This window comes from Idiotropiscis lumnitzeri, chromosome 12 (genome assembly GCF_059441095.1).
Source record: "Idiotropiscis lumnitzeri isolate Australia: NSW breed Sydney's pygmy pipehorse chromosome 12, RoL_Ilum_1.0, whole genome shotgun sequence".
NCBI classification, from domain to species: Eukaryota; Metazoa; Chordata; class Actinopteri; order Syngnathiformes; family Syngnathidae; genus Idiotropiscis; species Idiotropiscis lumnitzeri.
This window is the reverse complement of record NC_142402.1, coordinates 3,960,949-3,988,359: the sequence shown is the minus strand read 5'-3', so window position 1 is coordinate 3,988,359 and position 27,411 is coordinate 3,960,949. Positions and strand designations below refer to the sequence as shown.

General features: G+C 42.9%; 1 protein-coding gene across 8 annotated transcripts in view; it reads left to right on the top strand.

Moving 5' to 3' along the window:
* Nucleotides 1-27,411, top strand: part of LOC148325568 (sickle tail protein homolog) — an 88,412-nt gene that overhangs the window by 42,939 nt on the left and 18,062 nt on the right. For all 8 annotated transcript variants that reach the window (XM_088310360.1, XM_088310365.1, XM_088310362.1 and 5 more), the window contains 13 exons: nucleotides 34-202; nucleotides 1,990-2,188; nucleotides 3,746-3,839; nucleotides 10,848-11,136; nucleotides 13,113-13,383; nucleotides 13,709-14,020; nucleotides 14,119-14,223; nucleotides 15,118-15,143; nucleotides 17,167-17,336; nucleotides 17,624-17,799; nucleotides 25,348-25,484; nucleotides 26,325-26,472; nucleotides 26,572-26,884. In XM_088310360.1, coding sequence (XP_088166486.1) covers nucleotides 34-202; nucleotides 1,990-2,188; nucleotides 3,746-3,839; nucleotides 10,848-11,136; nucleotides 13,113-13,383; nucleotides 13,709-14,020; nucleotides 14,119-14,223; nucleotides 15,118-15,143; nucleotides 17,167-17,336; nucleotides 17,624-17,799; nucleotides 25,348-25,484; nucleotides 26,325-26,472; nucleotides 26,572-26,884 — 2,409 coding nt within the window. The remainder of the gene's footprint in view (nucleotides 1-33; nucleotides 203-1,989; nucleotides 2,189-3,745; nucleotides 3,840-10,847; nucleotides 11,137-13,112; nucleotides 13,384-13,708; nucleotides 14,021-14,118; nucleotides 14,224-15,117; nucleotides 15,144-17,166; nucleotides 17,337-17,623; nucleotides 17,800-25,347; nucleotides 25,485-26,324; nucleotides 26,473-26,571; nucleotides 26,885-27,411) is intronic.

Below are 27,411 nucleotides of genomic sequence, written 5' to 3'. Positions count from 1 at the left end.
TCATCCATCTGTGTGCTTCTGTGTTCCATCTAGTTGAGAAGCTCTCGACCTACTGATAGCACCATCTGTGAAGGTGTGTTGGCTGCAGAGAATATGTCTGATGGAGAGTTGCTGAACATGACAGTTCCTTTCTCGAGGGGTTGTAAAGCTCGATCAAGTTTACCAATTGGACGGTCCAGCAGTCAGACTAGAGAATCAGTTGGTACGTCCTTAACTAAATTTCAAATGATTGCATTCATCCATTCCTCCATATGTGACAGAAAGCAAAACAGAGTGTTCTGCATGGATGGTGTGACTGAAGCTGTCATGGTCCGTTTCCGTCATGTCTTGTTTTTGTTTATGTTTGCTCAACTGGCGTGGGGGCGTTTCCTTCCAGCGCGTGTCCTGTCGTGTCGTTTTGGCTGGAGAGACGCGCCCACCAGCCACGCACCTGTTACTCGTTGACTCCTTGATTACCTCGCTGCTGGAGAGACGAGCCCACCTGCCACGCACCTGTTTCTCATTGACTCTACTGATTACCTCGCTACTTAAACACCCCGCGCTGACTACTCGGTTTCGGTGCATTACCCCTTTGTTGGATGTCAGTGTTGCCCCTTGTTCATCGTCCTAGCTCATGGTTCATGCGTCATTGTCACGGTCGCTTATCCCTGGTTCCTGTCCCTGTGTCTTAGTCAAGTTTAGTTCTGCCCAGCCGTGTTTTCTTTAGTGATGGGTAGAGGAGGCATCCTGTATCGTTTCGACACAGTGACACAATGTATTGACACTGTGTTGACACTGTGTTGCTGAATACTGACACCTGGTGGACTTGCAGGAAACATTTGACAGGGTCATCTGACACTGATCTGTCAAACTAATTTTATCCAATTCCATTGATTAGCGACGTGATGTGTTTTTATATATCCTATTTCGTATTACTTTCCATCGCACTAATTATTCTCTTATTTATCTAATTTATATATTTAACTGAATTATAGTTGTATTGCACTGGAGAGGGGAGCTCTCTCATCTCGTTGCACACTTGAGTACAATGACAAAGTGATTTCTGATTCTGATTAGGCATTTGCTTTCACATTATTTTTACATACATGCAATTTCATTAAAAAAATCTTTGATATTCGAGACGCAGTTGATAAATTAAGTGAACATCTGTCTGAATGCCCAAGTAAAAGTGTTGTGAATGACAATGGGCTCATTGTAATTAAAGATTTTTATTAAAGAAAAATTGTTTCTCCAACGTTTTGTTATTCAGTTTATTAGGTTTTTTTTAGGCAATTTCCCCCGCCTTTGAGAAAATCCTCTCACAAGGCACTGAAGAGGCCGGTGTGCACAACGCCTGTGTGGCTAATATAAATAGGTGAGGGAACGTTGCCTCCATGGACTTCCAGTATAAGAGCGGGTCTTCCGTACGTGCAACGTGTCCTGCTGACATATAGCGCTGCACCTCTGAGTGCGCATCAACAGTGACGTCTTCCATCTTGCGGATATTTAACGCAAAGTAACGCGCCAATAACTCAATGCTTGTTTTGAGCGTCCATCCTGTTGACAGATGCGCTTCCTTATGAACACAGTTTGGCGCGCGACCGCTGTGTCGACACGATTCTGGTAGTGGTCACGTGACTTTCTTAAAGCGGTACACGCACCGACATGGGGTTTGCCCTGGAAGCTCGGCGCGCGCATCGACGCCTCAGTGTCACTGGACCCATCACTAGTTTTCTTAGTAGTCGTTGTTTTGCACTTTGTTATGTTTGTTTGTTCCAAGTACCTTGTTTGCCTTTCGTTTTTTTTGGTTAATTAAATTCCCTTTAAGTCACCCTTGCCCGGCTTCCCTGCATTTTGGGTCCTCCTCTACCTCTACCCGCCGATTCCTAACAGAAGCACATCCAAAAATGGTGTTTGTAAATGGTCTTTGTTTGTGAAGAGTGTTTCACTGTAACAATAATTTTAGTTCATCAAGGACTTTGAATATGACTCTATTAATTTCCTTTCCAGGTGTGCTGTACCTACAATATGGAGATGAGACAAAGCAGATCCGAATGCCTGCAGAGATCAGCAGTGAGGATACGCTGCGGGCTCTCTTTGTCACTGCTTTTCCTCAGCAGCTCAGCATGAAGAAGCTTCAATCTCCAAACATGGCTATTTACATCAAAGACACACGTCGCAATGTTTATTTTGACCTGGAGGACATAAGGTGAGGGGATCAGGATATCCTTAACATAATGAAAGGTTCTGAGCTCCATGTACAACTTACATGAAATAGTATTCCATTATTTCCAACAGTATATTACCATCATAGTATGTATTGGCTGCCCTTTGTTTGTTTTTTTGGTCCAATCGAATTTCACCCGCAGTGTTGCTATGTCGTTGGAATCTGTGCAGGGCATTCAATGCTGTATATACTGGCCCATGATATATAAACAATCATAACGACTTTTCCACCTCACAGTGGAGAGGTCGTGGGTTCGATTCCGGCTCCGGCTTTCCTGTGGATGGAGTTTACATGTTCTCTCCATGCCTGCGTGGGTTTCCTCCGGGTGCTTTAGTTTCCTCCCACATTCCAAAAACATGCATGGCAGGTCAATTGGACACTCTAAATTGCCCCTATATGAGTGTAAGCGTGGGTGGTTGTTCATCTATGTGTTCCCTGCGATTGGCTGACAACCAGTTTAGGGTGTAATTTGAAAATATTTATCATGCCTAGTATTTTGTTGAAGATGATGGTAACTTATATTACATGAACATGTAATTAAATCATTAAAATAACAAAATTATAACATTGATGAATATAGCTCTGAATTTAAAAAAAAAGCAACAAATGGTATTCTTATTTTTACCTTATTGTATTGTTGGCTGCAAAAACGTTGAAAAAAGAAAATGAATTAGTGTTACCCTTACTATGTCCTTTTAATCAAATAACGACTGCCACTGTTCTTGACTTTTGTCCAAAAGCATTTTGTTGCTTTATAATAGAGAAAAAAAACAAAGATGTTAAAACACAGTATTATTTTAAAATAAAATTTGGGCACATATACAGGTGCCGGGCGGCTGACTGACATGTCCGCCTCACAGTTTAGAGGTGCAGGGTTCAAATCTGGGTTCCAGCCTTCCTGTGTGGGGTTTGCCCGTGTGGTTTTGCCCGGGTGCTCCATCTTCCTCCCACATTCCACAAACATGCAAATTGTCCCTAGGTGTGATCGATAACGCTAAGTTCATACTCGGTTATGGTGCCTTAATTTGAGAAACCATTCATTGCAACATTATTGTTTAATACAAAATATTACATTTGTTACACTTTAAGTCCCCACTGAAGGCCCATGTCTAAAATCTACCACCCGCCACTGATTTACAGAAGGAAAACTCAATCCATTTTCAATACTATGTGCATTTAGGACTTGGGTGAGCTGAAACTCATATACCTTGGAAGATACTGGAATGCCAGGAGAAAAAAAATAATATATATAGATATAGATATATAGATTTATATATATATATATATATATATACAAATGTGTCCCTCAAAAGTCCTGTCAGTCTGTTCTCTCATTTTTGTGAATTTTATACAACCTCAAAATAAAAACATCTAAGCCTGTGTGATTTATGTGCATGATGGATCTGTTTTGTTTTGTACTTAGTGAGACAAAACAAGCTTTGAAGTGGCAGCTGCTGCACAAATCCAATGCCGAAAAACTTTGACATTGCACCCTTGGCATCACACATGCATGTCACATCATGTGTTATCTGCTTTCAGAAATATTACAACCCACTCCTGTCTGAAGGTCTATCATAAAGATCCATCACATGTGTTCAACCACCACACTAGGCCTCCCAACACAGAAGGAAGGGTGAGTCCCTCCATACATGCTCCATATTTTTGTTCACATCCCTGCATTTTACGATATTTTTTTTAACTTGTACCTAATTATTTCCCGTCACTTAATTCTTAAGGCTTTTCTGTCTGTTTCACACGTAACTAACATGATTAATGACAATCTGAACAATGACTTCTTCAGTTAAGTGCAATATAGAATTGATCATGGTAAATTTACGAATCTGACTGCATGCCTCATTCTACCAGTGATGTCTAATTACGGCAGCTTTGACAACAATATTTCCCTTTTGAGTGGGTTTGTGTTCATTAAAAGATTGGCTTAATTCTTTTTCTAAAACAATCCACAATCAAAAAGAGACATTAACCTGTTGTGAGTTATTAAAAAAGGATTATAACAATACTGTTACTTTAAGAGTCCACTAACCTAATTTACTAAAGGTTTTCACATGCAAAAACAGGCCCACACTTGAGTGTGATATCCAAAACCGGCCCTGTGGCTGGTGAGTGTATCTAATCCTTTTTAAGTCAAACCCAGGACAGCATTAAACCATTAGCATCTCAATGTAGCAAGCTCAGGTGAACATTTTCAGAGCAGTTGGTCGAATGGGGTTAGCGAACACAGAATATTGCATCTGCGAGTGTGAACACAACACCAAATGTCCCCATTAATGAGTCCATATTTCATCATTAAAGAAAACTGGGGTGAATTAAAGTTACATTTTCTGTTTGAGCCTCCCACAGTCGCTGTAAGAGGGCAAGCTACTTTTTGTACATGTCCTCAGGGCTGCTGAATTATAAATGTTTACAAAATGCTCAGTTATACGCTATCACTTGGAGCCAGTTGTTGGGATTACTGAGAATTTCTGTCAGAAAGGAGGTCTAATTCTTTGTCACTTTCCGTTCCAAGCTTTTTTATGCCAACTCATCTGACAGACATTGAAAGAAAGCAGCCTCATTGTCGGTTTCCTCCACTATCCAGTATGATTTGTTTATCTCTGCATTTTGCAAATTCAGTATAACATCATCATCATCAATCTCATTTAATGGAATCATCTACTCATTTTTTTGTATTATTTTCGTTACAGAGAATACATGTATATCGTATGTGTTGTGACATACTTGTCATGATCCGCGTCAGGCATGACAGGGGTTTTTGTATTGTTTTCGTGTCATGCGGTTTTGTTATTGTTTTCGTCACCTCCCTGCCATGTGCACTTTGTTTTTGTTTTGGTCAGCTGTGATAGCGCCTCCCCTCAGCACTCGTCCTCACCAGCCACGCACCTGTTCCCCGTTACCCTCATCACACACCTGTTTCCCATCTGCTCCCCTGATCACTCGGACTATTTAAGCTTCCCATACCGACAACGCAGTGTCGGGTCATTGCCGCACTTTCCGGACTTCCACGACCACGTTTGTTACTGTCAAGTTCATGCTCTCGTTCCCGTTACGTCCCTCAGCGTTTTGCCCCGGCTTCTGTTCCTCGTCCTCCTTTTCTGTTAGTCACGTTCTGGTTGCCCTTGTTCCCTAGCCCCATGCCACGTTGTTTGTCCTTGTTTGTTTCAGTTAATAAATTCCCTTCACGTTACTCACCTCTCTGCCTCCTCGCCTTTTGGGTCCACCTCCTCCTCGCCGTAAGGCGAACCGTGACAGAATGACCCGACCGAGAAAGAAGGACCCAGCGAGGGGCTCGCGGCGGCGTCATGGACACCACCGCACGGACAACCTCCCTCAACCTGCCGATCACCTCAGCGCCACGTCTGCTACACTCCCCTCGTCTCCAGGTTACGTCATCGATGGTTTACCCGTCATTCCACCCCATCTGATCATCGACTCGGATCACGAGGACGATCTCGAGTATTTCTACCGTCTTCCAGACGCCCAGCGCAACCCGGACTCAATCAGTGACCAGATTTCTGAACTTCAGGCCCACCTTGCTAAACTGGAAGCTCGCATGGCCCAGAAAGAGGAGGAGCTGCTGACTGTACTGGCAAGGAGGGAGGAGGAGAACCTCGCCCAGAAGAGGACCCGGGAACTGGAAGCTCAGATCTCGGAGCTGCAGGAGGATCTGGAAGCGGAGAGACAGGCTCGCAACAAGGCAGATGAGGGGCGCAGAGACCTTGGAGAGGAGCTGGAAGCTCTCAAGACTGAGTTGGAGGACGTTTTAGACTCAACTGCAGCACAGCAAGAGCTACAGGTCAAATTTGGAGAGAGCGAACAGCAGAGGCGGGAGATGGCTGACAAGTTGGCCAAGATGCAGTCGGAGCTGGACAATACCAACAGTCTGCTGACTGAAGCCGAGGGCAGAAACATCAAAGTCAGCCAAGACCTGTGTTCAATGGAGTCGCAGCTGCAGGATGCACAGGAATTGCTTCAAGAGGAGACCCGCCAAAAGCTGAGCCTCTCCACTCGCTTGCGGCAGCAGGAGGATGAGCGGAACGCTCTGCGGAAGATGCTGGCTGAGGCAGAGGAGGGCAAGAGGAACGCGGAGAAGCAGCTCTCCTCACTTCAAGCCCAGCTGATCGACATGAAGAGGGCTGACGCTGATCAGGTCCCCCGTCGTGGCTGCGCCCGGCCCGCAATCACCTCCACGTCAGCTGCAGCAACCCATGTCGCCGCCACGTCAGCTGCGCAGACCATGCCGCCTCCACGTCAGCTGCAGCAATCTACGCCGCTTCCTCACCAGCTGCAACCTCCAGAGTCCTGTACCAGCTCCTCACCAGCGGCCGAGCCCCCTTCCGGCGCCTCGGCCGAGTCCCAAGTACCCGATCCAGCGGAGCACGCTGTGTGTCCGTTTCAAGTCCAGGTTCAGGCGGAGCACTCCCTGCGTCCGTCCCAAGTTCACGTCCCGGCGGAGCACGTCCTGCGTCCGCCTCAAGCTCATGTCCCGGCGGAGCACGTCCTGCACCCGTCGCAAGTTCCTGTCTCGTCGAGGCTCGACGACCAGCCGCCGATCCACGTTCCTGTCTCGGCGGGGCTCGACGGCCAGCCGCCACTCCACGTTCCTGTCTCGGCAACGCTCGACGACCTGCCGCCGATCCACGTTCCTGTCTCGTCGACGCTCGACGACCAGCCGCCGATCCACGTTCCGGTCTCATCGACGCTCGACGACCAGCCGCCGCTCCACGTCCCTGACTCGGCGGGGCTGGACGACCAGCCGTCGCTCCAAGTTCCTGTCTCGGCTGCGCCCGGTCCGCCGCCGCTCCAAGCCTCTGCCTCGGCTGAGCCCCTCGACCCGCCGCCGCTTCTCGTCTTAGCCTCGGCGGCGCACTCGATGAGGCGATCTGGGCCTCCCGGACGCCCGCCTGAATGGCCACAGTCGGACTCCCTGGTTTGGCCTCCCGGACGCCCGCCCGAATGGCCACGACTGGACTTGCGGGTTCGGCCACCCGGACGGCCGCCTGAATGGCCACGAAAGGACGCGCTGGTCTGGCCTCCCGGACATCCGCCAGACCGGCTTCGATCACGGGTCGTTGACCCACCGCCCGACCCCTTCCGCCCACCCTCGTTTTTGGACATGGTTTTTCTTTTTGTTCTTTTTGTGGGACGTCTGGAATCCGTCCCTTAAGGGGGGGGTACTGTCATGATCCGCGTCAGGCATGACAGGGGTTTTTGTATTGTTTTCGTGTCATGCGGTTTTGTTATTGTTTTCGTCACCTCCCTGCCATGTGCACTTTGTTTTTGTTTTGGTCAGCTGTGATAGCGCCTCCCCTCAGCACTCGTCCTCACCAGCCACGCACCTGTTCCCCGTTACCCTCATCACACACCTGTTTCCCATCTGCTCCCCTGATCACTCGGACTATTTAAGCTTCCCATACCGACAACGCAGTGTCGGGTCATTGCCGCACTTTCCGGACTTCCACGACCACGTTTGTTACTGTCAAGTTCATGCTCTCGTTCCCGTTACGTCCCTCAGCGTTTTGCCCCGGCTTCTGTTCCTCGTCCTCCTTTTCTGTTAGTCACGTTCTGGTTGCCCTTGTTCCCTAGCCCCATGCCACGTTGTTTGTCCTTGTTTGTTTCAGTTAATAAATTCCCTTCACGTTACTCACCTCTCTGCCTCCTCGCCTTTTGGGTCCACCTCCTCCTCGCCGTAAGGCGAACCGTGACAATACTAAGCCTTGTTTAATTCATGAATTAAGTATTGAGACAAGTTTGCGCCATTTGATGGAAGGCACATTTGAAATATATCCATCTTTAACATAATATTGCCATAATGTTAGTCATTTTTATTCTATTAATATTTCATGCAATTATGTATTATTGTTTTATAACTGAAAGCAAGACCACATATTTCACGTTATGATTTAGACTACAGTATTCCTAATAGGTTTGCTTTTAAGTAAAAAATATTACAAGGAATTTGAGTTTGTTTAGCAGGACAACTGACCTACTTAAATAATGCATTCAATTTGAATACATTTTCTTTGCAAGTACTTCATTTTCTTAACATATTTGTCTAGTTTTATATCGGGATATATTGTAGGTCTTGAATTCTTTCCAAATGGTCTTTAAAAATCTTAGGTAAGATTTTTTTTTAAACCCGTCAAAAACCACCAAGAGTCTAGATTCAGATTTTGTGAGGAAATAACTCCCTGCTAGAACAAACATGATTGACAGCCTGTTCTCCTCAAGTAACTTATCATGCTTGACACTGACGGCTTTTTTTTCTTGGCGGATTTTTACACCTAAGGCTTCCTAAACAAATTACTACATTATGGACTTGATGAGCAGCATGCAATTGCAGTGTCTTACACATGCCGCACAGTTGGGACTTGATTTAAACCTTGGTTCTTTCCATTCATTCATGTAATCGTGTATGTGTGTGCGCGTGGGGGTGTGTGTGCATGGGTGTGCACGTGCGTGTGTGTGTGTATAATTTATATAATTCATATTTAGTTGTAATTTTTTGTGTTGCGTGTTTTGAAAGTAGTCAAGTCAAATTTTCTTAATCACCATAGAGTCTCAAAGTGCCACAACCACAGTTGACAAATATTAAAGGGACGCTTCATTGACCTTAACATTGGTACTTATATAATAGGTTTGCATGTAAAAATGGCATCAGTCCTAAAATGCCCCCTCTCCCCCGAAAGACGAAGATAGCTGGGATAGGCTCCAGCACCCCCGCGACTCTTGTGAGGCGAAGCGGCGTGGATAATGGATGGATGGATGGATACAGTGTGACCTCGAGTTACGAATGCCCCTTTTTACATAAAATTCAAGATATGCACCAAATCTTCGTAGAAAAATGACCTCTATTTACGTAGTATTTTTGATACAAGGAGAGACTTGGTCATACGCCGTTGGATATGTAGGTGGAATTTCCACCTCTGCATCTTTGATCATCCAATCACAATCTAATAGCCATTCTGCTTATGAATGATGTGGTTAAAGAAATCACTTCATTGCATTGCATGAAATAATAAAAAAATATGTCCAGCGTGTATGTTATTTATTTAAATGAAGTGTGTAATTACAAGAGCAAACAGTTAAAGTCTGTGGGATCACAGTATATCCCCGTGTCCGCATGTTGTCGCGAGGCACAACCTACATGCAATACCCAATCACAGATGCCAGAAGCGGCCGTGCTGAATGAATACTGAAGCTTGTCATGTGTTAACAGACACGTTGAACTTTTGCCGAACACGTAAATAAAGGACTAAAGATGTTTTGTAACCAGACTACGGAACTGTTGTAGTTGAGATTTTTTTTATTAAACAGACAGATGAGAAAGCAGTCACTGGTGATGGCGTAACCGAGGCAATCAAAAATGTATAAAAATGTTCAAAAGAAATTCTTATCAAATGTTTTAAACGACACCCTCATATACCACGTAATGATTTTTGTTTTATAGAAACAGACCATTTTCGTTGTTATCATGGAAGAATACTCCTTTCATTGACGAAGCTGTAGTCCTCCCCTTTTACCCTCTTTAGTGCTGTAACACTGTACTCTTAAGCGTTCTTGGGTCACCCTTGAAAGGCACTGGATAAATCCTGTACATTCTTCTTTTTATTGCTAAACAGTCGTAGGTTCTTAAATGTCACAAATGAAGCTAATATACAAAATTATAGTAAGTTGGGCAGTGGCTCAAAATTGAACCAAAAATATATGCAATTAATTTTACAGTTGTTTTTCAGCTTTATAGCCCATGTCTTTTCTGTTAATGTTGAAATGAATAGGAATGAGCAAGTGCCAAATGAAATATACTCAATTACCATGTGCTGTTGGGTTAAATTTGCACAGTGATGTTTGAATGCCTGTTAACAAGATTATTAGAGCAAAAGAAGATGAATCACATTAGATATGGCCAAGCTAACATAATGAAATACTTCTGTGTATTTAAGGGAGACTTCCGGTAGAAATTGTCAAGCACTGGGTTTGGAAAAGCAAAAGCAAAGAAGAAAATAAAATAACGGAAGAATATAGCTCTATATTCCCAGCGGCCACAGCAGCCAGTTTTGTCCATAGTTGTTTCAGGCAATCATGTAAGTGCGGGTGTGTGTCCGCGTGTGTGTGTGTGTGCGCATGTGTTCGTGCATGTGCGTGTGTGCGTGCATGCGTGTGCACGTGTGCGTGTGTGTCCGTGCGTGCCTTGCACTCACCTTGTCACTCCTGGTTATCGTATTTATTTAAACGCGTTTCATTCTGTCTCGCAACCAGATCACTTGACCTTTTCTTTTTGCCTCATCTTTTTTGTTACCTATTATTATTACCTATATTATTACCTTATTATTTTTCTGACTGAGTTCCCATGTACCAAACCGATCCGAATTAGTGGAGGCTGGGGAGTGACATAACGATACTAACAAAATAAAAGAACATGAAATTACCTGCTATCTGTTGGGGTCGAAACAAGTACAGTACATAAATAAAAATGAGTACTATAGCATGACTAAAACCTTGCAGTGTCATTTTGACAAACTGAATTAATAAATTCTAGTTTTGATAATTAAAATATGTCCTAGTTTATTATGTCTTTATTATTACTAGAAACATTTCAAAGCCTGCTATTTTGTTTTGGCAGATCTCCAAAGAAGTACTCTATGGCAGCCACAGTCCAGTCCACAGACTGTCATCGTCCAGTCGTGGCACCCTTCAGAGCTTGCAAGGCTCTATGTCCCCACCCATGGTGCGTTCCATGCCCTCCTCTCCATCCAGGATGGCATACAGTGGAAAGAGCACCCAAGGCTTAGTGGGACTGATGGATGCAGGCAGCACCACATTACCCCGAGATCGGCTATCAGGCGTAGGACGTTCCAGCAGTTTATGCACCAGCAGCAGTGCCATACTGGAGAGGAGAGATGTCAAGCCTGGTAAAATAAATAAATAAAAAATGTATTAATACATCCACATATACACACCCACAATTCCCTCATCACTATCTGTAAACTCAAAGTGTAATCATTGGTTAGAAAAGATTATATAATATCCAACATTGTATATGAACACTATAACATTTTGCTTCATTACTGGCATAATTTAAAACGTGACATACTTTAACAAAAATCCCAATTTCTTGTCTTGCTGAAAGACAGCCCAGATTTTTGCTTTCCCTTCTCATGTGAGTTAGCCAGCCTTTAAACATCCACATATAGTGCTGTGTCAATGTCAGGCTTTTGTTACTATTTGGACCAGGGGTGAATGAAGGTTGAGCTTTGCGACGAGAGAGCCTTTGCCCCCTGTCATCTCACTGGCAAGTGTATGCAACATTGCAGGCTGATCTCACCAGGCAGTGCATGTGTAACAGCAGGTTGGATCTCACCAATGAGAAGATGAGACAGAGCCGGCGAGTGTGCGCTGTGCCCTCTACTCTATTTGCATGAGAAAAGCGAGTGCCTGTAAAGACAATGATACTATTTCCAGGCAGACGTTCGTACAAACACAAGTTCGTACACCCGCATCCCAAGCTAAGATAAGCTTCTCATCGGACCATGCAAACTTTCAATTGCATTCAGTATGTTTTTCAGCTCATAAAAGGCTGTTTAAGTGATTAATTTCACATGGTTGCTGTAAGTCCGGTCTGAGTTTATCAGTACCCCACAATTTCAGACTGGTCTTTGTTTTTTTTAAAGACAGTGACGCCAAGTGTTAACTAACAGCAACCGACATTTCTTCATTTCAAAAACATTTACCTCAGCCTTAGTTTTGATTTGGCTGAAGAAAATTTCTGTTGTTGCATTTGTTAATTTTCATTCGACAGTGACACAACACATTATTGGACTGCTGTCATTGGGGGAAATTTCTCAATAGAACTGTGTGTCATTTACATAGCCATGATGGCAAACATTAGCGTTCTGAATCAATTGACACAAGAGTAACATATAGACTGAACAAAAGGGGTCTAAGGATTGACCTTTGAGGAAACCCATATGTCATGGCCATTCGATCAGATTCCAAACTTCCAAAAAATTGTCAGAAATTACTCCCATCCTCCAAGTAGGACCTGAACTATTTTAGGAGTGTTCCTTTTAATTCTAACCATGTTTCCAACCTGTTCAAGAGTATTTTATGAGCAAATGTATCAAACTCTACTCTTAGACTGCTGACAACTTCCCTGCATCAGTCTTTAATTCTATATCATTTAGTACTTGAAAAAAAATCTCTTTTTGGACTGTGATGAGGTTTGAAACCCGATTGAAGTTCATCAAGGAATCCATTTGAGTTAAAAAAAATACATATAATTTGTTGAATTAATTAAAAACAACTTTCTCGACGTTCTTGGTTAAGATGAAAAGGTTTGAGATGACTCTATAATTTGAAGAATCCAACATTCTCCTTTTTAGAGTTGACTGGGCGACAGCTAATTTCAGGGGTTTAGAAAACGCACATCACTGATGGTGAACAGTTGATTATTTGCTGCAACTCATTTGATACTGATTAGGGATTTGGTTTCGAATCCGGGCTCAACCTTCCTGTGTGGAGTTTGCTTGTCCTCCCTGTTCTTGCATGTGGTTTATTATAGACTCTAAATTGCCCTTATGAATGAATTTAAGTGTGAATTCTTGTTTTTACGTGCCTTGAGAATGGATGGTAACGAATTCAACGTGTACCCCGCCTCTGCCCCAAAGTCAGCTGGGATAGGCTCCCACTCAACTCAAACTGTGAGCATAAGTGGCATAGATAATCAATGTTTTGATGGATGGATGGATGTTTTCTTTAAAATGGTAACGTCAACCAAGAAATTATTTGCAGTCACAACTTGGCCAATTGCAATGATGGTGTTGCATGTATTCTCTGTGATGTTTTGGACAGAATTAGACATTTACAAGTCTATTAATGTGTGCCTTAGATGAAGATGCTGGCAGCTGCAAGAGCTTGACCCTTGTGGTCCACGGAGAGGGTGTCCCACGTTACCCAGACTCCTACTGCTCCTCAATACAAGAAAGAGGGAGGAGCAGTTTTGCATCCTCCCAGTGTAGTGGTTCTTTGGACCATGCTGCAGAAATGGTAGATGATGGGGTCTCTGGGATTCCTGGGGGCTTAAAGCAGTACCGCGCATCCATCAAGCCTCTGATGGGCTATGGGGACATCATGGAGCATCACACACAATCCTTGCACAGGTATGCAGACTTAAGCAATTTTGTTTATAAGGTCCGAGAGATACTTTAAAAGGTGTTCAAAGGTTTTCTAATGGCTTACATGGATAATTAAATGCCTCAACCCTGATACAATAAATGGCTCCCTATGCATCTTTTAATCGAATGAGAAGAAAAATATTTAAAAATCAAAATATGCGGTTGTATAAAAATATTTTACCAAATTAATGTATATAAAACAAGTAGAAGTTCAACAATTAAAATGTTCGGCATCAATGGCTTGACAGAGATACAGTAGACAATATATGAATTAACTTGTCCGCCTGATCTGTTCTTTTTGTTCCTACAGACAAAAAAGTAGGAAATATGGTGACAGCCAACTTCCTCAACTAGCAACCCCGCCTCCCTCCCCACACAGATTAAATGAAGCCAGAATGAATGAGGGACACATTATTGGCGGCATGGGCCTGATCTCCTCTGAGCGAATGTCTCCGATTCATCGATCCCTGCGGCGGGAAAATAATGGGGCAAATGTGGAGATTATAAACAGAAGCAGAGGGAGTGGTTCATCATCGTCCACTTCGTCCGTGTTTGTGGACAGCCCCCTGACACAGCCAGAAATGCTGATTCATGGTCACATGACTGCCTTTGATGCTCAGAGGTGAATGCAGATAAAGAGAAATGGAATTTCATGATTCCATCTGGGTTTTTTTGTTAAATTTGATTAGTTCATGTATTTCTATGAATGTTGTTTTTCAGTGAAAGAATGAAAACAATGGAGGAGCAAATAGCCAATCTGGCAGGGCTGGTTCACCATGCGTTGTCTGTCGGAGGAGATATTCCAAGGGATAAAGGATTTATCAGGTCTGCACACACAGACACACACACATTCTTGCAGAACTACGAATGTAATATACACAGAAATACAAATACCTTTTACAATCGACTTTCTTGCGCATTTGAAAAAAAAAGAATTACTGCTATTTAACGGACCGCAATAAGCTGCACTCATTACATTTTAAAAAGAATAAGATTTTGGACTGTAAGTGGCAAATTTCCACTTTGTAATGTGAGCTATTTAATCTGAAAGAAATTTCACGAAGTTTTTAAAAACATTTCGTTCAGATGCACACATAAATCACCCACAGCAAGTTATGAGATAGATAGATCGATTGGAGTTTCTTGCGGAATGAAATGTTCTGTTATCGTGCCAACACTTTTCACTTTTTTTGCAGCTCACCAAGAATCATTAAAGCTCATGAGTCAATTTGTCCCAAAACGGGCAGGTGTGAGGAACAAGGATATGGCTGTAAATAAAAGTAAAACTATCTTACCTGATGATGTGTTTTATATAAAAATGAATTCCCCAGGTGGCGATAAGTATTTTCCAAAGCACAGCGCCCTTTCACAAACATCTGAGGTATTCAGTTCTTTTCATGTAGCATCACACGAAAAGAGAAGGCTTGGTCCTGCATCGGGCTGAACCTTGGTCACGAGTCGGCTGTATCTCAGAACTGTCGCAGCTTACTGATGTGAGACCAAGCCCTCTGAGAAATGGGACACCCCTTCGTTAGCTTGTTAGCCCGTAAAAATACCGAAATTAGCTCCATCATTGTTCAAGAAGCAGGGTTCAAAGCGTGTGACAAAAAGTAGCTGCCTATAGTCAGTAAATTACGATAATTTCAAATCTGAGTTAATTAACCATATAGTTCTGTAGCTTTCAAATATTAATTAACTCCTCAACATGTGTGTTTGCAGTGGAAGCTCTGGGAAAAGTCACCCTGGTGAGTTTTTGATGATGTAATCTCAATCCACATTACAATAATACCTTGAAGATTGAACGCAAGCCATTCTGTGATAATGGTCTAACGTCGATTTGGTTGACTTTCAAAACAATGTTTAACATGGTCTCATTGACAATCATTTTGGGAATATTTTTGATGCAGCGTCCTAACCATCATTCCATCACTATCGTAACTGTTGTAAATGTTCAGAGGTGGATATTTTACAAAATTTTGCCAGGCCGTTATTCGCAGTACATCACTGGCCTGGGTACCTGTCTGTCATCTGTCATTTCTTTCTAGCTGAACCGCTTAGTAATAGTCAGTTGGTTCGTCGCTCTGTTACTCCACCTCATTTAAAAAAATATATTTCAAAGTCCAACAGGTAAAAAATTAAATGTGATTAAAATGGTAAATGCAGCCAAAGAGCGACACACACGCTTACACTCAAATTTCACATGTACTTATTGACTAATTTAGTGATCTGATGGCTGCCTGCAGCTGTTTTGACTCTTAAAATGCCAAACAGTTTAAAATGGCTTACCTTAACCTGAAAACTGCTACGCATTGCAAATACACATACATAAAGTATTGGACTCAATCAAACATTCTGTGTTGTCATAGCAAATTGAACTGACTTCTTCTGGTTCCGTCTCTTTATCCAATCACAGTCCTCGCTGATATTCTAGTGAAAACAGGAGCACTCACTCACACATATGGTATAGACAATGTCATGTCATGTCATTATTCACACCGCTTATCCTGTACAGGGTCGCGGGAGGGTGCCGCAGCCTATCCCAGCTGACAGCGGGCGAAAGGCGCACCACACCCTGAACTGGTCTCCAGCCAGTCACAGGGCAGACATAGACATCGTCACTGAGTGGGAAAAGAAACCCACGCTGCCCGCACACAAGTCAGGCGAATGTACCACTACACCATCAGTGACCCTGGTATAGTCAATGCAGTCCCCGCACGCAAACACACAGGACAAGCGGGGTGTGTTTCTGTCAGTCGTGAGCAAAACAGGCATCCATCATTGAGAGACTGAGAGGTCTGTCGGTACTTGACCCGGTTTGTGACGATTACACTGACAGAAGAAAACCCACTTCAGTCAGTGCTTAGTCCGTCTTTTTTATTTATTTATTTATTATTTTAAAGTTTCCCGTCTATTGTAGAAAGGCAGCAAAACAGGCGTTCGTCAGCCTCAATGCCCCTCTGTGAAAATTAGGAACATCTGGAAATAAAAACTCAGATGATGATCTCTTATCTGATATCATCTTTTGATGTCCAACACAAATATTTTCAGTCTACAGTAGAATTACCTCAATCCGTCAGGTCATGCAGGCAGAGTGGTAGATCTCAATTGGGGTGCCAATCAATGACAGATTGAGAGGTCCATCGGTACTTGACCGAGTTAGTGACGATTACACTAACAGTGCTTAGTCTGTCGTTTTCTGTGCCCCACCCCCACTTCAAGCAACTAAATCCTACAGGCATTTATATGGAGATAAATTAGTGAATTAACAACGTTACACATTAGCTATTTAGTGTCTGGCGTTGCTGTGCTGACACAATGACGACAGTCATACTTGGACTCAATCCAAAAGGGGAAAGCAAAAGCCAGATCAAGAAGACACCATCCGCGCTCAAGGTCCCATGGTTTCCTCCAGCCCCATCATAGTTGGCTACTATCTAGCCACCCCCAGAGGTGACCACCACCCCTATCCACGGCTCAGAGCACCACATCACCGTCTTCCCTCTCCTCAGGAAGACGCAGGGGCCAATACACTTCTAATCTTGAGAGTCGTGCATTCTTCTCTTCTCTTATTGTTCTTGTGGTTCACGTGTTATGCTGAGGACAATTTTCTTTATGAAACTTGAAATCCAAATTGTACATTTGTTCGACCTTCAAGGTACCACTGTCCAGTAAAAGTACTGCATTATTTCATTATGTTGTTATAAAAGAAAATTGCTACATTTGTCCCATTTTAGCAAATTGTAAATATTGTCTGTCTTCGATTTCCAGCAGTTCTGTCTGAGTCACAGGTGACAAGTACAGTAGATGATCTGATCAGCTCTGCCTCCCTAGCTCTTCAGGCTCCGACTGCTGAAAGTGAGCTGCACCATCGCTTAGTACAAGTTAAGAGCAGTGTGTCTGAACTAAGACTGCAATTAAATCAACTCAGAAATTTACAGGTAACTGTCCATCATGGTTGGTGTATAATCAGCTGTATGTCAAATAAAGCATTAATCACTAATTATCATACTTATGGTTTGTTAAATGTATGTTTTTTCAATACAGAAAATTAATTTAATACCAAGACATCTCTGTTTTGAATATTTTAAAGTATTGGTTGAGAAGCCATTAAAGTACATCTATGTAAATTACATAATCATTCTAAGGAAACAGAACATAGTAGTCATGTTGGATGGGGAACCTGTCCACATGCCTCACAATTAACCCATTACTGTTGTAATCACAGGTATCACACCAGCAAACCATGAGGTCCATGTTTCGCATGGCTGGTCAGGAGCTGGTGTTGTTGATGTGTGATCGCCTGGTTCAGTCTGAGGAGAGGGCATGTGGCCGAAGAGCAGAGATTGAGGAGGAACGGATTCTATACCTTGCTACAGAAGAGAAAATATGCAAACAGCTCAGGTGATATTTCTACAATTGTTCATCACTTGAACAAAATTGTTTAAATGTGTCGTTGACAGCTGACAAACAACTCAAGCATTATTCTGGCTCCATTATCCTTAGCTCTACCAAAACTGAATGTTTGTTCTTTTGGCCAAGACACGTCCTTAGCAAACTTTTGCACAACACAACCTCACACTTTGAACATACTTGGAGGAACTCCAGGGGGTACGCGGCATCTTAAATACAAGAAACAAACATACAAAAATCCTTTCAAAATAATTATTGAATTAATGTTTAAGGAAAAGCAAGTTCCTAAAACAAATTTTATATTCAATTTCATTATTTTAAAAACTCTGATTCTCCCCCACACTATAATGGTTCGACCTAACTTGTCACGTGCCATGTTTACCTGTCAATCACTTGAAGACGCTAACAATGGAGTCGTGGTAAAAGCTTAAGCCTTTTGTAAAACTTAAGCACAAGTGCAAAAGAAGGCCAAACCAGAGTCGGCAAAATTCCAGTTGTAAATTGAAGATTACGTTTTATTTGGATTTACGCCCACAAGTTGCAGGTCTCTTCTATGATCCAAAAGAGGACACTTTATGTTGATTATTTTTGTGGACTAATGAAGTTTGAACGGTTATAAAGTTTAATAAGTGAGACACTGATGGCATATTTTAAAGCTTTTTTTTTTTTACCCAAAAATGCTTTGCGCTGGTTAAGGGGTAATTGGCTGAAAAAAATATTTCACAGGGGGTACATCACTGAAATAAGGCTGAGAACCACTGCTGTAGTGGATATTCAACACACAATCTCTTCTAAATATTTCATGAAAAAAGATGCCTATTCTATTCCTGTACATTTTGTCTTTGCATGCAAAAGATATATTTTACAAAGGGCAAAAATATATGCCATCTTAATCCAGTACACCATCCCCCAAAAAATGTAATAAGCTATTTAAGTTACAAAGTGAAATTGAAATTGTAAATCAAATCCGTTATACCAGGACCGGGGCAGGCTTTGATTTGATTATTTCTGAAGTGGTTATTTAGCCTTTTATAAATTCTTACACCCACACAGACTTGATGCCCAATGCTATATGCCCACAGCTATAGTTAATCTTGGGTGGCAAACATGACACAATGCTCTAACAAGCCAGAGAGAAAGAAAATGTGAAGTAACATACAGTTTTTAGTTGAGTCAGGACAACAGAAAGTGATTTGTTCTGAAAAGCCAACAGTTCCCAAACTTGACATATATGTCAGTGAAGATGACATAGTTCATACCCCAGTGGATGGCGTTTGTCAAAAACTTTCGTACATTTCATAATGTATTTGTGATTTCTCAAACCACCAATTCAAATTGCATGCAGTACGTCATTAGTACGGAGTCCGCCAGGGGACATCGGGAAAATATTATATATTGGACTATGCTTGAGTGTTTGCAGTTTGAGTGGAGATGCAGGCGGACACCGCTGTAAGATTGCGTTATAATGCAATACCTTGCAATATATTGCAATAGTTAATGCAAAAAAAAGCAATACTATTGCGTTATATTGCAATACTAATTGCGTTATAACGCAATACTATTAAAATATAACGCAATAGCTTTGCGTTATATTGCAATGATTTTTTTTTTAATTGCAAAATAACGCAAACCATTTGTGATGGAACGAGAGATTCCACTTCCGGGTTGCCTACCCCTAGTAACTTAGCTTAGAAAAAAGGGATCCTGCTCAAATTTGCTACACTTATTCTAAATCAGGTGTGTCAAACTAATTTTTGTGGACGGGCCACATCGTAGTTGTGGTTTCCCTCAGAGGGCCGGTATGACGTGAACCTATATAAATTGATTGGAAAGCCAGTTTTGAAATCAGAAGCTAGTAAGTAATTGTTCAACAATTTTTCAATTTATTTTAAAAGGGGAGGATTGGTAACAAATAAATGGCAATATCTCATATCTCAGTGTTGTTCAAAGTGAAGAAAATATGCTAGAAACAGGAAGTTGATGCAGATGATTTGCCCTTTGCGGGCCACACAAAATGAGGTTGCGGGCCAGATCTGGCCCCCGGGCCTTGGGTTTGACACATGTGCTCTAAATGATCCTAGAAATACACAGAATAAGTCACTTGATGGTTGGGGTTAAAAATTTTGTGATTGGAAGGGGGGGTACTTATTCTGGCAGCACCTGCCAGAATCAGTATCCCCTGGTAACTTTGCCTAAGAAAGAGGGATCCTGCTCATACTTGCTGCAGTTCCTCAAAATGATCTCAGGAATACACAGTTAGTCCTTTGATTGTTGGGCTTCACCTGTTTGATCACCTATGAGGTTACTGCCTGCTATCATATCCATATTGTTTTGAGTTGTGTAGTTGTTTGATGCTTTGAAGACGTATATGGATGTCCTACTGTGTAAGTGGTCTTTGAATGCATCTCGAGTCCGACGCATGACGCAAGTGACTATTTTGTTTTTCTTTTGCTACTCTTGACGCGGCTGTCGATGGTTACAAAAAAATCAAACTGGCAATTGGAATACAATTACATGTTCTCTACCAGGAGACCACCTGGATGTATCTTCCCACTTAAATTTGATCAATCTGGAAACATGATAGCCCACTTCACTTATCCTCTCCCTTTTTTATTGTGTTCGATCACTGAAATTCATTAAAGTCGCTTCATTGATTGCAAAACTTCTTTGGCCAAACAAATGCAAAAGCAAGTAATTTCCCCCCAATTTCGGCGGAGTCAAACGCTTACTTTATGTGTTAAATTGTAGCGAATGGTGTGCTGAAAACCATACCGACGGATACTACCACTTTTATGCAAAACCTAGTTTAAATTACAGAAAATCAAAAACACAAAATTATGCATTCCTCACGCCTTTCAATGAAAACAAACGTACTAACATTGTGCCGCCTTCAGTCAATGCGTGCGCGCTCCCGCGTCAGGGGATACAGATTTTTTGGGGGGTAAGTACTTTGGCACAACACCGGCATCCATGCTCCCAACATTGCCACTGTACAAGTCTAGGACCCGGAAGTGTACGTCTTTCCCTCGTAAAACAACATTGCGTTATATTGCAATTATTATTTTTAATTGCAATATCATGCAATAAAAATGGAAAACTAATTATAATGCAATAGTATTGCGTTTTTTTGCCTTAACTATTGCAATATATTATAATGCATTATAACGCAATCTTAAATATTTTCCCGATGTCCCCTGGCGGGCTCCGTACATTAGCATCAGCAAATGTCAAAACATATCGCTTCAAATGTTAACAAGTAGTGTACCAGTGTCACCGTTTAAAATACATCGATTAGTTTTTTATTTTGTTCCTTTCCCATTAAAAATATCAACAAGAAAAAGGCAAGTGATCACGCACATGTAGACACATGGACACTTAAGATGTCGGTGCTTCGTAGTGCAGCAGCTCCCATGCTTAAGCGCCTTTACAATAACTTTGAAGCCAATTTTAGTGACATTTCAATGCTTATAACGCATCTTGTAGTACCATCCCAGCTCAGAGAGTTCAATGACAGCTATTTCATCCTTCCATTATCATCTATGTTGAAAAGTACATTCGGCAGGCTGTAGATCCTCTGAACAGAACAGTACACAGTACGGTCAGCCAGTGGCTCTGGTTCCTCGCAAAGACGAAAGCGTGGTTGCAGTATGCCTAACTCAGCTAAAGGCCAGTAAGCCACCATTACTATCACTATTGCTAGTCAACGTTCACTCACTGGACAATAAAATGGACTTCGCCTGAGGTCGGGTAGTTCGAGCGAGATGAGGACCAGTTCCATGATGTGTTTGGTGGACATGTAGATAAAGGACAACATTCCCAACTCAGCCTTCGACATTGATGGCCCACAGCTATATTGTACCGACCATGACTCCCATTTCGAGAAGAAAGGCGAGAGAGGGCTCTGTCCCACAAAGGTTAGTGCACAAACAGTGTACTTATTGGAAGCCATTACTTTGGGGAAACACCCAATCACAAGGCGAATTGCTTGCCACTCTATAGCCCACTACCACCCTATAAGCCAATGGGGAAACAGTCCAAGCCCACAGTCAGGAGCATCAAGGCGTGGCCTAGTGACTGCTTCAAGACTGTTTTCAGTGTGCAAACTGGCAAATGTTCAGTGAAGAGCTACTCAGGAAAGAGAAGTGCACCTGGAGAGGCACCCTTCATCCATCCAATCTGCTGATGATGTCTCTACCAATAAGCCTGTCACTATATACTTGAACCAGAGGCCCTGGCTGAATGCACAGGTGGTAGCACTGATAAAGATAAAGATAAAGATGTCCTTTATTAGTCCCACAATGGGGAAATTTGAAGTGTTACAGCAGCAAAGATATAGATCACACAGAGTCGGCGGCGTAATGTAGCCGTTAATGTATAACATTAGCAGCAGACATTCATAAAAAGCATGCAAATATACACAGTATAAACGTATCTAAGTGTAAGGAAACACTCCTAATGCCTGTCCATTATACAGAGGGGGAAACACTGTAATGATAAAAACTACTGAATGATTGAAAATACTGCAATGATAAAGATATTACACTGATAAAAGTACTGTAATGGTGAGAGTACTGAAATGACAGGAAAGTACTGCAATGATAGAAAATACTGCAATGATAAAGTACTGTAATGGTAAAAGTACTGCAATGATAAAAGTACTATAATGGTAGAAGTACTGCAACGATGGAAAAATACTGCAATGATGAAAGTATTGTAATAGTAAAAGTACCGCAATGGTAGGAAATACCGGAATTATAAAAGTACTGCAATGATAAAAGTACTGTAATAGTGAACATCCTGCAGTGGTAGAAATATACAGTGATAGAAGTATTGTAATAAGAATACTGTAATGGTAAACAAAATACATCATTGGTCGATGTTTAAGTACACCCTTGGCTGAAAGTACAGTAGTAGTGTATATTGCATCCTAGGACTGCACAATTGCACTAATGCCCTCCTGTTTGTAGGCCTGACCCAATGTTCTTGTTAAAAAGTCTGACAGCAGTCGGCAGGAAGGAGCGGCGAAATCTCTCTTTGGTACAGCGAGGGTGTAAAAGTCTGTCACTGAAGGAGCTGTAAAGTGTTCTCAGAGTGTCATTGAATGGGTGGGCTGGTTTGTCCAGCATTGATGACAGTTTTGCTGTCATCCTCCTGCCCCCCACTGAGTCCACAGAGTCCAGGGAGCAGCCCAGGACAGAGCTGGCCCTCCTCACCAGTTTGATGAAGGCTAGGTATGCTGCCTTCAGGCCGCAAGAAGCATCAGCATTCATGCCAGCAAGAAGAGAGCTGGCTGTGGGCATCAGGAAGGCAAAGTACTCCTATGCTCAGAAAATCCAGGGCCACTTTACCTCCAGTCGCCCTCGGAGTATGTGGAAACGCAACAAATCCATCACAAATCATCAAGGGTGCACAGTGCTCAAAAGACCCCTTCCTACCAGATACCCTCAAAAAGTTCGATGGCCACTTTGGTAACCCCTACAATGACATCTCCTACATCAGACTCACACCACTATCTTTTAACATGCCCCTCAGTTTATCCCTAGCAGACATGACGAGAACGCTGCAAGGGATTAACCACCGCAAAACTGAAGGCCCTGACAGTACCCCAGGGTGTGTAATGTGGACTGTGCCCACCTGCTGACCAAGGTAACAGACATTTTCAAACGCTCACTCCAACTAGGAACTGTCCCAACCTGTCTAAAGACATCATCCCCATATCCAAGACCTCCAAAGTGAATGACTATTTTCCATTAGCCCTCATTCTGATAATCATGAAGTGCTTTGAGAATGGCGCAGATCAAAAACTCCACCAACATCACTCTGGACACTCATCAGTACGCTGACAGGAAGAACCGCTCCTCTGCTGAAGCCATTCCATCAGTGGTCCACACAACCTTCATCCACCTGGAACGCAGGATCTCCTTCGTCCACCTGCTCTTCGTGGATTTCCCCCTCAGCCTTCAACACCATTTATCACAAAGATAACCTCTGCATTGATGTGAAAGAGATGAAGGAGGTGGTGATGGAATTCAGGACTCATCAGTACGCTGACAGGAAGAACCGCTCCTCTGCTGAAGCCATTCCATCAGTGGTCCACACAACCTTCATCCACCTGGAACGCAGGATCTCCTTCGTCCACCTGCTCTTCGTGGATTTCCCCCTCAGCCTTCAACACCATTTATCACAAAGATAACCTCTGCATTGATGTGAAAGAGATGAAGGAGGTGGTGATGGAATTCAGGAGGAACAGACGCCTCCTGACCCTTGCACAGTGAAGAAGCATTAGTGGAAGTGATCTCCGGCTACAAGTACCTTGGGTTACACCTTTCCGAGGACCTTACTAGGAGGCAAAACCCTTCCTGACTGCTGCAAATGGCTCACCAATGCCTCTACTTCTTTTTTACCCTCAAATATACACCTTCCTTCACTCTCACCAATAGCGTGAAAATGGTGTCAAACAAATCACGTGAGTAACGTGCATAAAACTGTGTCAAACAAATCACATGAGTAACTTGAAGTGGTGTACCCTGATAGGATAAGCCAAAAGTTCCAACGATAACAATGACTGTCCTCTCTCTGTACTATGATAATATATAGAAGCCAGAGCAGCGAGGGCAAGTTGCTTCTTCCTTGACGATTGCGCCATGTTGTATATGTCAGGTTCGCCAATTTGACATATAGGGTTCATAGCTGAAAGAAGAGAGGCACTCAGCTCAAGTGGATACAGAGAGGTCAATAAAGTTTATTTGGCAACTTCATCTCCCTTCTGTTCCTCGATGTTTTTCACACATTCCCCTTTATAACATCGAGGAATCAGATTACATTCAAGGGTGGTACAGTTCGTCTTCTCAAAAGCTGGTTTAGTCCGGTTTATCATTGGCGTGCCGCCATGGGTCGCAGCTGACTTTGACGTCAACATCTTTTATCAGGACCCAGCACGATGTTGCTTGCTTCAGACTTCGATGCCAACTTATCAGGGCTCCTCACGATGTTGTTTACTTCATCCTCACTTCTGAAGAAGTGCCACCACCCTGCCAATTGCAGACACCTCTCTGCAGTAGAGATGTCCTCCTGTACCTCCACTCTGACTGTAAACACTCAAGCATAGTCCACTCCACTAATTTGCAACATGTATTGAAATAATGCTGCGTCATGGCAAATGTATAATAACCTCTAAATATTATTCTAACAGTATATGATAATAATACAGTATGTGACGCTTCAAAATATATCAAGATAAGAGAGTGAGGGTTTTTTTTCATTTGCAGCAAGTGAGTTAAGCGTCAACCACTGGGTGTGCAAGTTCAGTCGCCAACTAATTTGTTTGCGGTTGCCCCATTTGGTTTTGTCGCTCGGTGTGTATAGGGCCTAAGAGTCTGTCAAACTGCAGGTCAGGTAGTATGTTCTACTGTTTAAGAAGCGAACCGTGTTTGTGGTATCTATAACAAAGTTCTCCTCATTCATTCTCTGCTGCTTCTGATGTGTCTTGTGTGCCAGTGTACTGTACGTCTCTGACTGTTCTTTCTCTGCATGTCCCAGTGAACTGGAGGATTACGTGAATCATTTACGAACAACTACTGCATCTCTCCCTGGCCAGTTGCCAATCAATCTGAGTGATGTAGAAGAGGGAGCTGTGAACTTGCGCAGAGTTGGGGAGACTCTGGCCATCCTTAAAGGTCAGTGATAGGATATCCATTCATCTTAAATTTATTTTTTATTTTATTAATACCGCTTATCCGGATTAGAATCAAATGGAGCTTGAGCCTATTCTAGCTTTCGTAGGGCTAAAAGCGGAGTACACCTTGGACTGGTTGACAGTCAGTGACGGGGACATACAGTATACTGCCATGGGAAAAAATGGGAGACCACCCTTGTTTCTTAAGTGTCCTGTTCATTTTAAAGGCCTAGTACAACTAAAGGAACTTGCTAATTACAACCAAAATAGCTCATAAGAGTTGAATTTATCGGCCGATGGAGACATTTCTAAAACTTTTCTTGATATTAAAAATTGCAATCAAGTTCTTGCATTAATAGCCAAGGCATTCTACTGACAAAAGCGGTGGTTTGAGGCATTCCATCCTTTCTTTTGCCAGTTAGTCATTTGATACACTTTTAGTGGAATCTGACCTTAAAATAAACATGAAATTTAAGAAAACATGGTGGTCTCATAATTTTTTCCATGGTTGTTGGTAGGTGGGGCATTGGGTACTGATTGAAACAGGAAATAATCTAAGTCTCCTGTACTAGTTTTAAAATTTCTGTCCCTAGTTTTGATCCCAAGTTTGCGTTACACCGATAATGTTGATTGTTCCAGGTATTTTCTAAAATCTTGGGTCACATAATTGTGCAAGCAAGTGGTTGCGGCACGCAGCAACACATACACAATGAAGAGATTGGTCAATGGTGCTAAGTGCAGTGTGAAACGGCCTTCACATTGCAGTGTACATGTACATGTGAAATGGAGATAAACAGTATTAATGTTTGTTGCAATGATGAGGTGTCTGGTTTTCCCCCAGGCGAGTTTCCAGAACTGCAGGTAAAGATGCGTGCCGTGCTTAGGCTGGAGATGGATGCAGTTCGCTTTCTGAAGGAGGAGCCTCATAAAATGGACTGTATGTTAAAAAGAGTCAAAGCCCTAACTGAAGCTCTTAGCTCTCTCCGCAGGTACTGTACTGCTTCAACTTATTTTTTCACGCGCAACACAGTAAAACGTTAGATAAGTTGCAACATACAGCTGTCATATTGTACATCTGTGGTTAACAGATGTGTCTCAGAATCAACTTCCCCATACAAAGGTACCCAAGTGGAATCTCTAAAAGTCTCTGAAGCAGATCAAGAGTCCCTGGTGACCCAGAGTCCTCAGTCATCACCACAACCACAGACTCGATCCTCAGTCAGAGGCCCTCAACCCGTTCCATCATCCGCTTTAACTCAGCATGAGCTCAAATATGCAGCCTCAGCATCCCCAGCCACGGCACGCAGAGTTAAGTCGATGCAAGCCACTGTGATCCAGGCCCACCAACACAGCCCACCGCTGAACCCAACCCATGGAAGAGACCTACCAACTGTGGCCAAGGTACTATCGCCAGAGGGTGCGGGGCTGTGGATGCCCACTCCCAGATGGATGCCCAGGGGTGCTATTGAATTATTTTTAAAAATAATGATGGCTATAATCCATTCAGTTGAATTCTACAGTGTTTCAGAGGGATTGTCCCACTCTAGTGTCATATTTTTTGGGTGGGTTGTGGGTTCGATTCCGGCTCCGGCCTTCCTGTGTGGATTTACCCGTTACCACCCATGCCTGCGTGGGTTTCCTCCGGATACTCCGGTTTCCTCCCACATTCCCCCCCCCAAAAAAACATGTATGGCAGGTCGATTGAACACTCTAAATTGCCCCTAGGTATGAGTGTGAGCGCGGATGGTCGTTTGTCTGGCAACCAGTTCAGGGTGTACCCCGCCTACTGCCCGAAAATAGCTGGGATAGGCTCCAGCATCCCCGCGACCCTTGTGAGGAAAAGCAGTGCAGATAATGGATGGATAGATGGAAGATGCACGATTTGAAAAGGAATTTGAACCAAAATATTTTCCCTTTAAAAAGAATGG